General features: G+C 39.9%; 1 protein-coding gene across 1 annotated transcript; it reads right to left on the bottom strand.

Moving 5' to 3' along the window:
• LOC148339921 (uncharacterized) lies at positions 1–14,304 on the bottom strand. The gene is made up of 9 exons (XM_088291859.1): positions 13,972–14,304; positions 11,907–11,968; positions 10,896–11,120; positions 8,674–8,730; positions 8,462–8,563; positions 2,899–3,009; positions 2,245–2,317; positions 1,330–1,425; positions 1–1,235 (listed from the first exon to the last, which is right to left on the bottom strand). The coding sequence occupies exons 1-9, from the start codon at positions 14,102–14,104 to the stop codon at positions 1,057–1,059; spliced, it is 1,038 nt and encodes a 345-aa protein (XP_088147985.1). The 5' UTR covers positions 14,105–14,304; the 3' UTR covers positions 1–1,056.
• Positions 14,305–14,651: the final 347 nt, after the last annotated feature.

Raw genomic sequence — 14,651 nt, 5'->3', positions numbered from 1 at the left:
TGGGTTTAGTATAAAATAATTTAATACCTATAAACAATATACCTATATTGTTCAAACAACACACTCATGGCTGATACAAGTAAATGAATAACAAATTACGGGTTCAGTCTTCAAACCATAAAAAAATGACAGCAAGGGACATAAATCCCTTTGAAATAAAAATTGGCACTGCAACATTGCAAATAGCAAGGGCAAGGTAAAACTAGCGAAAAACTCAATCAAGGCACTTAATTATGAGATGTCAGCATGAAAAGGTTAATTACCATAACAAATTGTGATAAAGTCTGCGTCTGGACTCCAAATGGCAGCCGAATGACACCTCGAACACTGGCATGAAACTTGCAAGCAAACTTTAGGATGGTGATAAGAATGTGTACGACCCCCCCCCCCCCTCCACACCCTTCTACATGCTGTAAACGTCATACTAGTGGTTTGACAGCTTACAATTTGTGTGTATATTCTTGCCTCAAGTGTTTAAACCCCTTGATAGCAACATTCTAATCCTCTAAGAATTACAAGTTTGCTCTATGATAACAGAAAAAAAAGACAAAAACTTGCTGCACACGGCTTACTTTAAGATAATTATGTAAAAAAAAAAGTTTAACATAGGCATGATAAAACAATGAAATTGAAGTGATTTTCAGCACATTAAAAGCTAATTATGTGCCAATATGCAGTGGTAGTTTCGGATCAAATCTGTAGTTATTTAAAACTACATTTAATTAAAGCACTCACTTTTTAGGTAGTTATTTAGCTTTTCCCTACAAAAAGCTACTTTTTGGTTTTAGGGCTTAAAGCGTAAACAGAAAGACACCAGCATTCTTTAACTTAAAAATGATCCTGAGCTATGAGGAAAGTGAGCTCCATAAGTAACATAAGGCAACATTCATTCGAGTGTAAATACTGCTATGGTCAAAACAAAATAGCAAACGATAATACATATAAAAGCTGTTTGAAGATGTTGGTGTCCGGTGATAAGTGACAGTTTAAAAGAGAGCGAAAAAAGTGTAAAAGCTGATTTCAACTTGCACGACAGTTCCAAGTGTGCACTGCCCCTCAGCGTGAGAACTTTCTGGGTCTGAAGGCGGGAAGGGCGAGCTGATGCGACACCGTCCTCTCTTCCTCGATGGGTGCCAGGTCCTCGGCGGAGCCCCACTTCTTCTTGGAGTGAAAGAGTGACGCCAACTTCCTGTTTCTGTTACGCTCTCTGGCCTGGGATACTTGGAATTCTGCTGCTGTGAAAGACAACAAACAATTGGACTCGCGTGATACTTCAGACTGAAGAGTATCCTGTTATCGCGCTGTGGTTTGAAAGTAAAGGACACTTACGCAGGTCAAAGTCCTCTTCGGGATCGTCTGCTTCTTTGGGGTTGAGATAATGCAAGGCAAGATGGCCACTGTAATCCCTCAAGTTCTCCTTAGCAGCTGATGGAAAAAGTTCAGTGCGGAAGTATTATCCGTCATTGTGGATGAAATAAGGCGTATACAAAAATAATAACTTGTGGGGGGTGGGGGGGGGATATTGATTTTTATGCTGATGAAAACTAAAATTGGCGTGCAGATTCCAAAATTCCACAATTATGACCGGTGAGAGGTATGTGCGGCTCCCAATAAGTCAGGACTATCAATATCTGCAAACAGATAGCGAGAATATTAGGAATTAAGAGGATTAGTGCTGGCTTTTCTCTTAACCTTGTAACCATGGGCATAACCGGTGTTCGTTTAATGATTGTTTTTTTTTTTTTTTCCGGTTTCGAATGTTGTAACTATTCAATTTTCGTGTTTTATTTACACACATGCACATTTATTTCACATGTTTTAAGAAAACGGTATTATAGCTCAAAAACCTGACGTGATAGAGAAAAAATGAGATCACTTTTGAATTCTACACCAAAAATTAGCTATAGAGCTATCAGACTTAACACAACTCAGTGTTAATATGAAATGTTGGCCCTATGTGTACACAATGGATTATTAGAAATAATGAGACACCCATGAGAAATACAACAGGGATGAAAGGAAAGAAAGACTAAAAAAGTTAAGAAAATTATTCTTTGTTGAAAGTTTATAAAGACAAATGATACAATCAATAGTCATGCAGAGAGTTGGGCGGTGCAAAATGTTTTCTTCTTCCTCCGATGGTATGAAAGATAATAATAGAGAAGTACTGATCCAAGCCGACATAGTAACCTGTTTTAATTATGGGACAAGTGCTTCTGTCTGGAAGTGATTTTATTTTTTTACCATAGGTTCCTACGAGCAGATCAAGAATGTTACGATGTCCATGCAGCGCTGCGATGTGTAAAGGCGTATAACCCTGTGGAAGAGGAGATAATGTGGATGAGTAGAGAGAACAGTGGTGACATTCCTCCTGGGTGCAAACGCAATGGGGGGGGGGGGGGGGGGGGGAGTGTTTGGGAGTACCTACCCCCTGGAGTTTCCCAGAGCCCCGGGTGGCCAACGCAAACAGCGAGGAAAGAAAATACACGTTAGAAAAGCTTGTGGAAACACAAAATAATGATAAAAACATAATTGCCGGGTAATTCGTCGAAAATTGCGTCGTTTCAGAGCGGTGCATGCTGGGACACAAACGCCCTGTTATGGGAGACAATTAACGTGACATGATGTGATGATTTATTAGCCGAGTGCCCGCGCTCCCATGGCGCATTTGCACAGCTGGATCTTCGCTAAGATTGCCGAGGAGAGCTACGTCACGGAGATGTCGGCTTGTTCGCAGACGAATGCACTGACACACGACAGGATACTCACATGCTGCAAGAGAGAGACAAATAGATAAGTGATTGGACAGCAAAGTTGCGATGTATTAAAAGACTCAACAGGAACTTTGATTATGATCCGTCATTAACAACTACTAAAAAGCAGAGAAATTCAACTCACTGATTTGGTGTTGACATCAGCACCGGCATTTGCAATTAGAGTTGCCATGTCCTCGTTGCCGTGTTTGGCCGCCCAGTGCAGAGCGGTCTGTGGGAAACAATTGAAAAAGTCCTCAAATGATGTGCTCAAGGGGAGAATTTTACATACGGCATATATGCAACTTTTTTCATTTACAACTGACATAACTTTTGACTCAACTCAACTACATTGCATGGATAAATCTATGAAGGCACAACGCTTAATCAAATAATTTCTCAATCAGATGTTGGACTTGAGCCCTGAATCTATTTTGGATTTTGTATCTTACATTTTATGGTTAGTTTTTATTTCACTTTGACTTTTGTTCTTATAATTCAGTTTGTATTAATTAGTATTTTATATTTATTTATTTATATATATATATATATATATATATATATATATATATATATATAATATTTTTAAATGCATTGTTTTAGTTTAGTTTTTTTAGTTTTAGCATTAGATTTTTGGTTTTTATATTTTATGTTGAGTTTGAGATAAAAAAAAAAAATCACAATAAGTATTGCATAATAAAAAGTTAAAAAAAAACACAACATACTATCAGATGGACAACCTCCCACAATTCATACACATAATTTGAAGCGCAATAAGTGCATTGCATAATACATTCTCTAAAGTTAGATGCATCTCATCCATCCATCCATTATCCGAACAACGTACAGTAAAACCATAATGGGTTTTTAAAAATAATAATAATAAAAATAATGTTTAAGTATGTTTAGCATGGATAGCCTTCTGTCTAATAGCCATCCATCCATGCATCCATTATCCGATCCGCTTTATCCTCACGGCTCGCCTATCCCAGCTAGCTTCGGGGAGTTGGTGGTGTACACCCTGAACTGGTCGCCAGCCAATCGCACGGCATTTCTATTAATTCAAGTCCTGGCAAAACCTCATTAATAAACGGTGGAATTAGACTTTTAGATTTGTGGCTATAATTCTCTTTGAGAAGTATCCAATCCATTACAAGGCACTTGCTTTCATTTGTGGCAAAAACACAGATAGACACTGTAGATAGTCTCAATTTAAAATTTTAGTTTTCATTATTTCATTCATTTTCATTAATTCCAGGCCCTTCTCTGTTTCTGCATCACAACAGTGCCGATATCAAGCTCCGGAAAATCATGCTTGGATGACTCTGGTGGTCACACACACAGGCCTACTCCATTATCTTAGGCACGTCTCAGTCATGAAGTTAAGAAACATTACCCAGTGTGGCTACAAAGTTGTCATCGCACGTTCTTATTGGCCGCCAGTAAGACCAGCTGCACTCGTGAGGGGAGAGGATGAATGGAGGGATGGTTTCCTGCCATCTAACGGAGCCTAATTACAAAATAACACAGCGCTGTGCGCACGGTAGAGGGGGGGGGCAACCGCCTGTCACCGCAGGCAAGATTGATGATGTTAGTGTGACCCGCAAAGGGGAGCCCCACCCTGACATGACTGTCAGCGCACGTCAAAGCGCAATAACGACCCTTTACAAAGGTACGCCCACATGTTGGCATGCAATGTGAAAATAATAGAGGCAAGTATGTAGCGGGGGGAAAAAAACACACACACATCCACCTGTCGGACTGTGATCTCTCGTGTTTTTCCATCACTCCTTAGAGTGTGTAATTATGGGCTATCAACAGGTGTCAGCTAAATACCCACAACCATCCTGTCGGAATCGGACCCTTAACTCGGAAAATCAAACACAAGCCACATCAGAACGACTTATTATTTTTGGACAAGTGTAAATAACCTCAGATGTGATTAAAGCCTGTTGGACGGAGACTCGATGGAAGTTCTTAGAGGGACTTGCAGGAGTTCATCAGGTCATGTTGTCCAGGGCCAATGTAATGTTATTCCGTAACAGTATTCTCTTTCAGGTCGGCTACATGCTCGTTTGAACGGGTGCCATGGGAACGCTACTACTGAGCTACTTTGCAATTTACACGTTTGCTGAAGGGTCATTTTGTTCACCATTCAATAAGTGTTTTTTTTCTATGACAGGAAAAAAACTAGTAAGGGGGAAAAATGCAAAGATGAGGTCATCCAACTCTGAATGCATCTATTCGTTGTAGCCTTTCTTGAAAACTGTATTTTGAATACTAAAGAGCAACAGCCAAACGGATGTTCTCAAGTCCCAAAACATCCACGTTTGTGTCAAAGCGCAGGTACACAAACATCTAATACAAGACAGTTAAAAACAATAAAACAGAGCATGGGTAAGAACATATATTGTAAGTCAAACTTAGAGCACCCAAGTTCACCACAGACCTCGGCCAAAAATGAACAATAATTCCATTCTCAGTTCGATTCCTTCATCGTGGCTACTATAATACGGAGAAAAATAAAGCAGGAAACAATCAAGTAGGCGATAATGAAAACAAGCAACACGCTTATAAAGTAATAAAAAGTATTCGTCATAAACTACTTAAATTCCAGATAACTAAAGAAGAAGATACCTAACATTCTGATGTCAAGGAACAGTCTAGGATCTCTCCAACAATTGGTTGCTAATCAGACATTTGACTCAAATCGTGACACTTTGTCGTATGTTAAAAGTCTTAACTTGGAAACATGCTCCAGGGAGTGCTATTCTAGCGCCCCTTTTACCAACAGTTGGGCCTAGGTAGAGTTTCACTTGTTAAGGACTTTTCAAAGCATACTCACACGATGATTAATGGAATATATAATCACGAAGGGAAAGTCACAACTCATTCACACGCCGATGACGCAGCTCGAGGAGCGAACAGCAATTGAGTATCTTGCTCAAAAATAACTCGATATGGTGCCAAGTGACAATTTAAAGCAGGGGTGGGCACACTCTTTGATTGGTGTGCCACAATGGGTTCTAAAATTTGACAGAGGGGCCGGACCAGGAGCAGATGGATGGAGTGTTTTGGTAACCTCACCTCATCGGAGAAAAAAATTAATTTAATTTTAAATGAAAATGAACAAAAGCATTACATCAATGTATATGTATTTGAAAAACCACAATATTTAGAAAATAAAACATTAACAAGGTTTATTCATTTAATTATTTTCAAGTTCGACGGGCCGGATTAATACGCTCAATGGGCCGCATGTGGCCCCCGGGCCGTAGTTTGCCCACACCTGATTTAAAGGTTGAAAGACAACCATTCCACCAACCAAGCCCCTCCATCCCAGGTTTGCTCCCTCTACGGTGCTATTGTTAGGGACTTTAAAACAACAGGAGTCCTGTAATGTGCTAGGAGGTGTACAAGAGACAGAGCACCATAGATGTCGTCTGGATCTAGTATCTCCCATCTCGATTGTCGGCCCGCTGTCACAACACAAGACTGATTGGCCAAAGCGCCGTTTGTCAGGGGTTTCCTAGTGGGAAAGAGTGACTGACGAGCCTGAACAGGATACAGCGTATCCCCTTCCTGCGTCCCTCGTTTTGGGTTCCATACACACACACACACACACGCGCACACACACACACACCCCGAGTGCAAGGAGGAAGAAGAAGAGGAGTGATGGGCAGATGATGTACTTACAAACTGTGTGGCCCCCGAAGGAAGAGCAGGTGCAGCAGGATGCGGGGTCCACATCATGAAGGGAGCAGAGACAAACACGTGACATGAGGCTAATTTCAATTAAGTTTACCTGCAAACCTTTAAAAAAAAAAAAGAATAAATCACCCAACCCTAAAATTAATATTTGGTCATAAACAGGAGCTTCTAATTCATTATAAGGATAATCCCTTCTTCAGTCCCGGTGAAAGAAAAAAAAAAAAACACGGCATTCTGATCTGGTTGACAAGTCATGTGACCTCTTTAGCCTCAAGGTAAAGTAAGTGTGTATGCGATCTGTGGAAAAAGCATATTCCTCTCCACGAACCAGGAAGTTAAAAGGGAACATCAAAGCGAACCAAAGGGGACTTAGCACCTTCCCAGGGACACAAGCGGCATTGTTCTACAATTAATCCCAGCCTGCTCTATTACTTTCAGATTATCTTTAAGTAGGTGAAGTCTTTGTGGGGAATTAAGACTCTCCTTAATCCAAGAGCCCCCCCCCACCATCATCTCCGTGCACTTCAATGGCGGTCGTGCTATCTTGTCCGGGTGGGGACTGCGGTGGCTTAGAAGGTGGTCCGCGGTGACTGCAGGACAGTGTGAGAACTGTGACATTGGAGGAGGGACAACAAACATGAGCTCAAATCTTTTAAGCGCACAGGGAGACAAATAAAAGGATTTAGGTTGTCAAGGGGGGCACAGGAGCTAAAAAGCTATCTTTCATAATCCTTTTGATAGTGGACCTTTGAAATGGATGATCTGGATGTTTTAACACAGCCTTCTCGGAATTCCATTAAGAGTGGGGGAATCTCAGAATGACCATACGAAAGTTACACAAGCAAATCGCAGGTCCGAGGCCAGGCAAGCATCACGTTCTCGTTTGTATTCCCGAAAAAAAAAAATAACTTGAGAGGCGACAATAGTTCATGTGGAAAGAAACTTACCCCCTGATGAATCGAGTGATATTCAAGGGCATGAGGACAAGAAAAGAGAGACAGCAAGAATTAATATGAACCATGTTGCACAAGTATTACTCCACAACTAGCTTTTGTGTTTTAAGTCAATAGGAAGAGACACACAAATGTTCGCAATTACGGTTTCATTCCATTTAGTCTTATGAGAAGCTTCATCCTCAAACTACAGCAAAGTTGAAATGAAGACGTTTTGACTTCATCTTGGATTTTTCTTTAATTATGTGAGATTCCGAGGTAATTTGTCATACAATTATTTGGCTGTTATAAGGTATAATGTAATCTCGAAAATTGAGTACAATCAATCATTTCAATCATTCATGTTTGGGTCAGGGTTTCAAAAGTTCGGTTTTAAACTGGGTTTAGGGTTTCTAAATAGGGTTTTTATACTAGGGTTAGAGGGTGCGCATCACGCAGCTCGTTCCTGCTGCTGTGCAGGGACTTATGTGGTATAAATAAAGTTTGTTCTATGCTGACGCAAGCTAGCTTAACGAATAGCATTCAAGCAGCCGCGAAAGAAATGACTACTATTTGTTTATTTATTTTTAAATCAGTTCAGTGCTGATTAGTGTGACCTGTCGAAAGTAGCATGCTGCTGATTGGTAAAGGTGGGGGAGAGCCATCTAAAAAAAAAAAACTAAAAAAAACGCTTTGACAATCTCTAAATCGCGATGTCTGATATCGCGATTTCGGTCCCAAAACGATAAATTGTGAAGCCCTAATTCGGATGTTTGCTTTATATAATATATCTTGACAGCAAGAAGAAAATGATAAAATACTCACCGATGTGAAGTCCTGATTTGGATGCAAAACATAAGAGAAAATGTGAGCAAAAAAAACAAAATCATCTTTAATTTTTTTGTTACTGTTTTAGTTTTACTGCAACTTTTTTCTCATAAATAACACAGAAGTCAGTTTGAAACATGTATTGTCATCAGGCTACAACTATTCATTTCTGCACTAAATTCAGTTGTAGTCAAACAGTTGACAGCAAACTTTTTTGTAACGAGTTGCGAAAGATACCTTCTTGTTGGCAAGTGACGGGTCCTGTCGCAGCAGCTGAGAGAGATCAGGAACTCGAGCGCCAGCCGCAAAGTAGATCCACTCTTTTTCTAAAGGGTCCAGCTGGCATAGAGAGAGAATGGGTCTTATGTCCATATTTATTTTCCTAAAACACTTTTCTCTCAAAATTTAACCCACGATCATTGTGCTACACGTATACACATTGGACTTACTGCGACTGCAGCAGAACCCATACTCCCCGTCGACTCCTCGTCTTGCTCAGACTCCCACTGAAAGTTGCACAAAAGTCAAAGATGACTAAGTATGAGTTGTAACCGACAAAATAGACACACACACACACACACCCCGGTTTGTCACACTGGCTTGAAGTCGCAAGGGTGTCAGACAAAGCAAGCTAACAAGACATCGAGAGAGAAGTCTCACACGTGAAGGGTAATGAATAACAATCCACTTAACAATGAATACAAAACAACACGCCTGAAGTATAAAATGTATACAAAATAAAAATTGAACACATCTGGTGGAAAGGTGTCACATTGGCTCGCAATCACATGTCAACCTGCAACGTGACAACAATTTAACAGCATTTATTTCCATCAGCTTGGTCTTATTATCTCAGTTTGTCTGTATTTTTGCATATTCATTTATTGATTTAAAGATAACTTCTTCAATCAAATAGTAGCACTGTGTTGACAAAAAAAAAAAACAATCATGAACAGTTGATGTTCTTGTTGCAGTCAATGTAGTTAGTTTGCCACTAAATCAAACTATTTGTTGCATCAAAGCATTTGCATTTGTCGATTCAAATAAGAGAGATTAGATTTTAGCCTGGCCGACATGATGGTCGCTAAAATAAAATGTGGAGCCCAGACTCCGATTGTGAGCATTTGATGACATTTGTTGCATTACTTTTACTGCTGTTTATGTTCTCCCATCTATCAACAGAAATCAGTAGACTGGACTAAGTTTGATTTGTTATACTTCTATATTAGAATATCAAAAAAATTAGGTTTGGTTAGAACTTTCCTGTTTGCCTTTAGAGCTAGTTACTCAAAGAACAGCTGGAAGATTTCTTTGTGCTTGAGAATCAAGATTTCATTTACTTTCGTCAGTATTTTCTACCATCTTAAATTAAAATACTAAATACCTTTACATAAATAGCTCACCACATTCACTCTACATCACTATCAGTTGGATTTATACATGAGGAGCGGAGCTCTGGGAACTGCAATGGAATGTTTTTATTTCTTCTTTTTTTTTTTTTCAAAATGACAGTTCTCATGGCAACGTGGCTTTAAATGGACCAGAAATGACCATCCTGTGAAAGGGAGAAATTTACAACCTCGGTTGTTCTGCATAGTCAACACTGGTTGTCCAAAAGAGAGCACAATGTTCTGACTAATATGTTAAACAAACACACTTAATCTGCTCACGCACACACATACATGGACGCGCCTCCATTAAGAGGAGGTCAATACTAAACTATATCTTTGCTGTGAATTTGTGCGAATCTCTTTTAATAGGCACAAATGATTATTATCTTTCTAATGAGGTCCAACATCTTGCTGCTAAGCATAATAACAGGGGGCTTAATTTAAATGCAGATTGTACCCCCCCACACCCCCTTTGCCTCTCATTCGGTCAGGTCTCTGCTACTTTAAAAAAAAAAAGAAAAAAAAAAAAGGAGCCAAATATTTTGGCGCCACCTGGTAGATGATGGTGGCACTGCAAGCATTTAATGCAGTCAAGATAGTATGTCGCAGGGATCTTCTTGAGGATAAAATTTATAGGCGGCCGCCTTCACCCCAACAAGCTCTGAAGTCTGTTATGGGAGAAGCATTACTTTAAACTGCAGTTGCAGTATCAGAAACAGTTAAAACAAATAAACACTCTAAATAAATGGCAAAGCTTCAAGGCATGTATTTGTCAAGTGCAAGGACATGGATTGGGTGAATGCTCAGCGGATGTCATGAGAAAAAAAACATGCTGCTGGCACATTGAAGGTTTGCAAAGGGAAACCTGTTCTGCATGGTGGGAACTTGTAGCCTTGCAAATAATCACAAATCTTTTGTGTGTGATGAAATGATGCCCCGCTCCCCTTCCCCTTTAGTCTGTGTCATATTGTATACCAAAGAGTTCACACCGAAGGCAAAGCTGACAATTTCACAACGTAAGCCCTCCCAATTTGCTCCGCAACGCTTGGTCATCATCGGCGTGAACATCCTGTAACTTCAAAATAAAAGCACGACAGCTGTTGCTGTAATGGGTTCTACTTCCTCATCAAGTCAAAATGTGATTACTGCCAAATCGACATCACACTCAATACGTCATTGTTGACTAGTAAAGTCAACTAGTCGACTAGTCTGTACAACCCCAAAGCATCCCAGATTCGACGCAGGCAAATTCTGGTTGAAGAGAATAATTTTCAGTTCACCTCTATGGCATTGTCTGGCTCGCCACATGTAATGAGCTCATCCCGACATTCCGTCTGCTGGGGGGCGTGAGAGGAGGCATCCGTTGCCTCCCACTGTGCTGTCGCTGGCACTGTGGCAGGACTCGAATGTCTCTGCCCGTCCACATCAGGCAAGGAAGTTTTGTCTTTGTCTCGTGCTTGCAGCAACTGCCTGTATTTCTTCTTGAGGAAAAGATACTTCTCTCCCTGCAATAAACACACAAAACAAGCCATGTTTCGTTACACTTAGCCACATGAGAGGGGTTAGAATAGTGACATCACCTCGGCAACCTACAGGGATTCTTTGTCTTTTTGGTCCTACAATGGCAACGTGACTCGAAATTGGATGCAAATTATAACGTGCCATAGGCTATCACTAACTGATGATGCCAAAACAGTAAAATTTGAATAACAGCAAATATTAGAATTTAAAAAAGAAAACACTTCAATTATTACATATAGAAAAGTGTAACAATCGATGACTCGACAACTGATCAGTTATCAAATAAAATTGACAGCCATTTTGATAATGGACTAAAGTTTAGTCCATTATCAAAATGGCTGTCAATTTTATTCGAGATTTTATTTATTTTAGTTTAGTCACTAAACTGTAACGGAATCCTAATCAATTAAGGTAAGTGCATATTTTTTTTGTGATCTCAATTTGAAATAATGGGCAGTTTTTTTTAATAAAGGTATCGATATTGGAAAAATATAATGAATGGATCAATGGATTCTTAAAATATTTTTTTGTTACAGCCCAAACGTAGATTAAGTACAGCGGCATGACAACTTATTCTTACACGGACGTCCGTAACCTCAAAATGTACTCTTATGTCGTGACCATGATAAATCAGAGACCGCCTGTACAGCATGATAGACCGTGGCTAGTGTTGATGTGCTGTGGAATTGAATGAAATTCACAAAAATTGTAAAGACAAATCCTGTTTCACAAGACTCATACAAACATTTCATCAAAGCAAGAGTACTCACGTTTTCAGATTTGACCACAGCGATTCTGTCAATAATGAGCTTGAATTCTTCTCTGTATTTTGCTGTAAGGACATAAAAAAAAATAAATAAAAAATCACATTTGTAGCTAACTTTAGCGTATCCACAACCCACAGTGTTATATAATTAACATTACATAAGCACTATGTGAAAGTAGAGGAAGAAAGCAGCTCCAGTGTGAAAAAAATAGGACTGATCAGGAGATTCGACTTAGGGCTGGGCGATAAACCGAAAATTTACCGTTACCGAAATTCATTACAATGACCGAAATCATCTATCATCTAGTCACGTGACTCCACCCATCTGATCGAGAACGAAAACAGACGTCGCTGTCGTAGCTGGCGATTCAAATCCAGAAGCTTTTTCACCACCCACAACACAACCATGCTGTGCTGAAAGATCAAAGTGAGAAGCAAGGTTCGACGAGTGACAACAAAACAAGCAAAAATAAAACAAACAAACAAAAAAAAAACAATGACCAAGCAAACAGTCAGAAAATGCAAAATGCACAAAAAGAATGTTCCAATGGAGGTTCAAACCAGGATCTCCTGACTGTGAGCCAGACAAGCTAACCGTATTCTGACGAGTTAATCATTTCCCGCTGCAAGACTGTACCGCTAAAATCAAATCCAAATATTCAACAGTTGATTTGTTGGTATTGGGTATGATCAATGTGTAAAATAGCGACTGTCTAGAAAATATTTGTATATATAAGGTCATGTTTCTATATCTTGAAGTTTTGCTTTTTGTTTTGTTTCCACGAGCAAGTTAATAAGACTGACAGATCCCTGTGCAGTGCAGCCATGTTATGCCCCCCAAAAGGACATTTTCAACTTAACAAACATGATGAGTCAAGAGTCATATCCCAACATTGAACCATTGGCAGGCAGTGTGATCACTAGGTAACTATTTGCCTGCATTCCTGCATGGACAATCAAGGAGTTTCCTCTTCCCGGTGTGGACACAAAGGATACTCACTGGTGGTGATCCACACCGACAACAACAGGAAGCAGCAGCTCACGTGTTTCACACAAAAATGACATGCTTACGACATCAAGTCACAATGACTAGTTATCCATTGACCGAAAAATCAATACTCATGCTCCCACCCCAGAGCTCCTTCATTTCCAAACATGCCCCACTTTTATATAAGTGATCAACCACCCCGCAACCCTTCACACTCTTATTAGAGGTCTAAAGCCCATCATGCGTGTGGACTTAATTGTGATTAAAATACGATCATGAAATTTACAACACGAGGAGAGGCAACCACATGCTCGGCCAGACATTTCACTACGTGGTGGGAAGCACTTCTCTAATCACCGGACGGCCATGTCAGATGGCGCTGACGTCACATCTGGACCACATGTGGCAGCAGTGCAAGGTCACCCTGGATCAACATTTGTTTGGCAAGCTTGACATGTTTGCCTTTCGGGCCCAGATTAAGATAAAAAAAAAAAAAAAAAAATGTGCCAAGTTATCAAAACAAGTATTGTATTAGTCACTAGTATTAGGAATAAATAAATAAATAAATAAATATAGTTTTTTTTATTAGTTCTTAGTTTTGTCCCCAACTACATTTTTGAGTTTGTACTCCCCCAAGAATATTAAAATTTTTTTGACTATTTTTTTTTTGTTTGTTTGTTTTTACAAAATATATGCAACAAAACAGTCAGGCAATCCGATAACATCTTTGACATACGTACACAACAATATAAGAAAAATAAATATGTAAAACAGAGGAATGGCCATGACGTCATGACGTAGCCCCCCTCGTGTAAGTCACTGAAAAAGGAGGGTTCAAGTGCTCAACATGGGGGAGGAAATGTCACCATCCCTGTTCTTCTCCATGGACTTTTTTAGTTCGTTTATGTTTTTGTCTTAAAATGGAAATCAGAGAACGAGGTAATACATCATGTTTGTAATATAAACACGCAAAATGATCTGAGTACATGTGAAAACTGTTTTTGACACAGACGGGGTCTACATTAGACCTCTGCTGAGCTAATAATGTTTTGCAACTTAACGAGACCATCAAGCTACTTACCACGCAACTGCACGTGACTGTGGCCAATAAAGGGTTTAAAAGTCTTCAGTATATCTGCGTTTCTCACTTTGCCTGAGCTTCCCGCAGTGGAGTAGAAGTAATCCAGCAGCGACTCCTCGCTCACATCGCTCATGTTAACTACAGCGCTTAATACGTCGAATTTACGACACTTTGGACGCTGCGACTACTTCAGAAGTTCTTTTTTTTTTATTACGCGCGCGCTTTTTGTTATCTTTTACGCAGGAGGTGTCTGCTCGGCTAATTTGCGGCTCTTCATGTCAACATTTCACTCCACCCAAGCTAGCGAGTTGACCGCCGCGGCAGCTGCGCCTCCTCCAGTTCTTTTTAACCCCTTCCTGATCTGATGTCGCATCTTCCCTCCACTTTGGGAGAGTACTCGTTTTGCTGATATTTGACGGTGGCCCTGAATGTGTCTTTGCCAGAAAGACAAATGTAGTTCCGGTTGCGAACATGAACTTTTGTGTATTTTATTGAACTAATATTAAGAGACATGCGTTCGTTAATTTGTGAATGTAAAGATTAGCTGAAAAAGTACATTCCTCATTTATGAAAGTACTATAAACAGGTAATACACGCAGAGTTGGCAAAAGCACTAACACTGATATACGGGAACGTGGGTTAAAATGACAGCTGAGTGGCCGTACTGATTAAATTCCTGT

The sequence above is a fragment of the Idiotropiscis lumnitzeri genome, chromosome 3, assembly GCF_059441095.1.
Source record: "Idiotropiscis lumnitzeri isolate Australia: NSW breed Sydney's pygmy pipehorse chromosome 3, RoL_Ilum_1.0, whole genome shotgun sequence".
Lineage (NCBI taxonomy): Eukaryota > Metazoa > Chordata > Actinopteri > Syngnathiformes > Syngnathidae > Idiotropiscis > Idiotropiscis lumnitzeri.
Note: the sequence above shows the minus strand (reverse complement) of the source record. Positions and strands in the feature narration are given on the sequence as shown.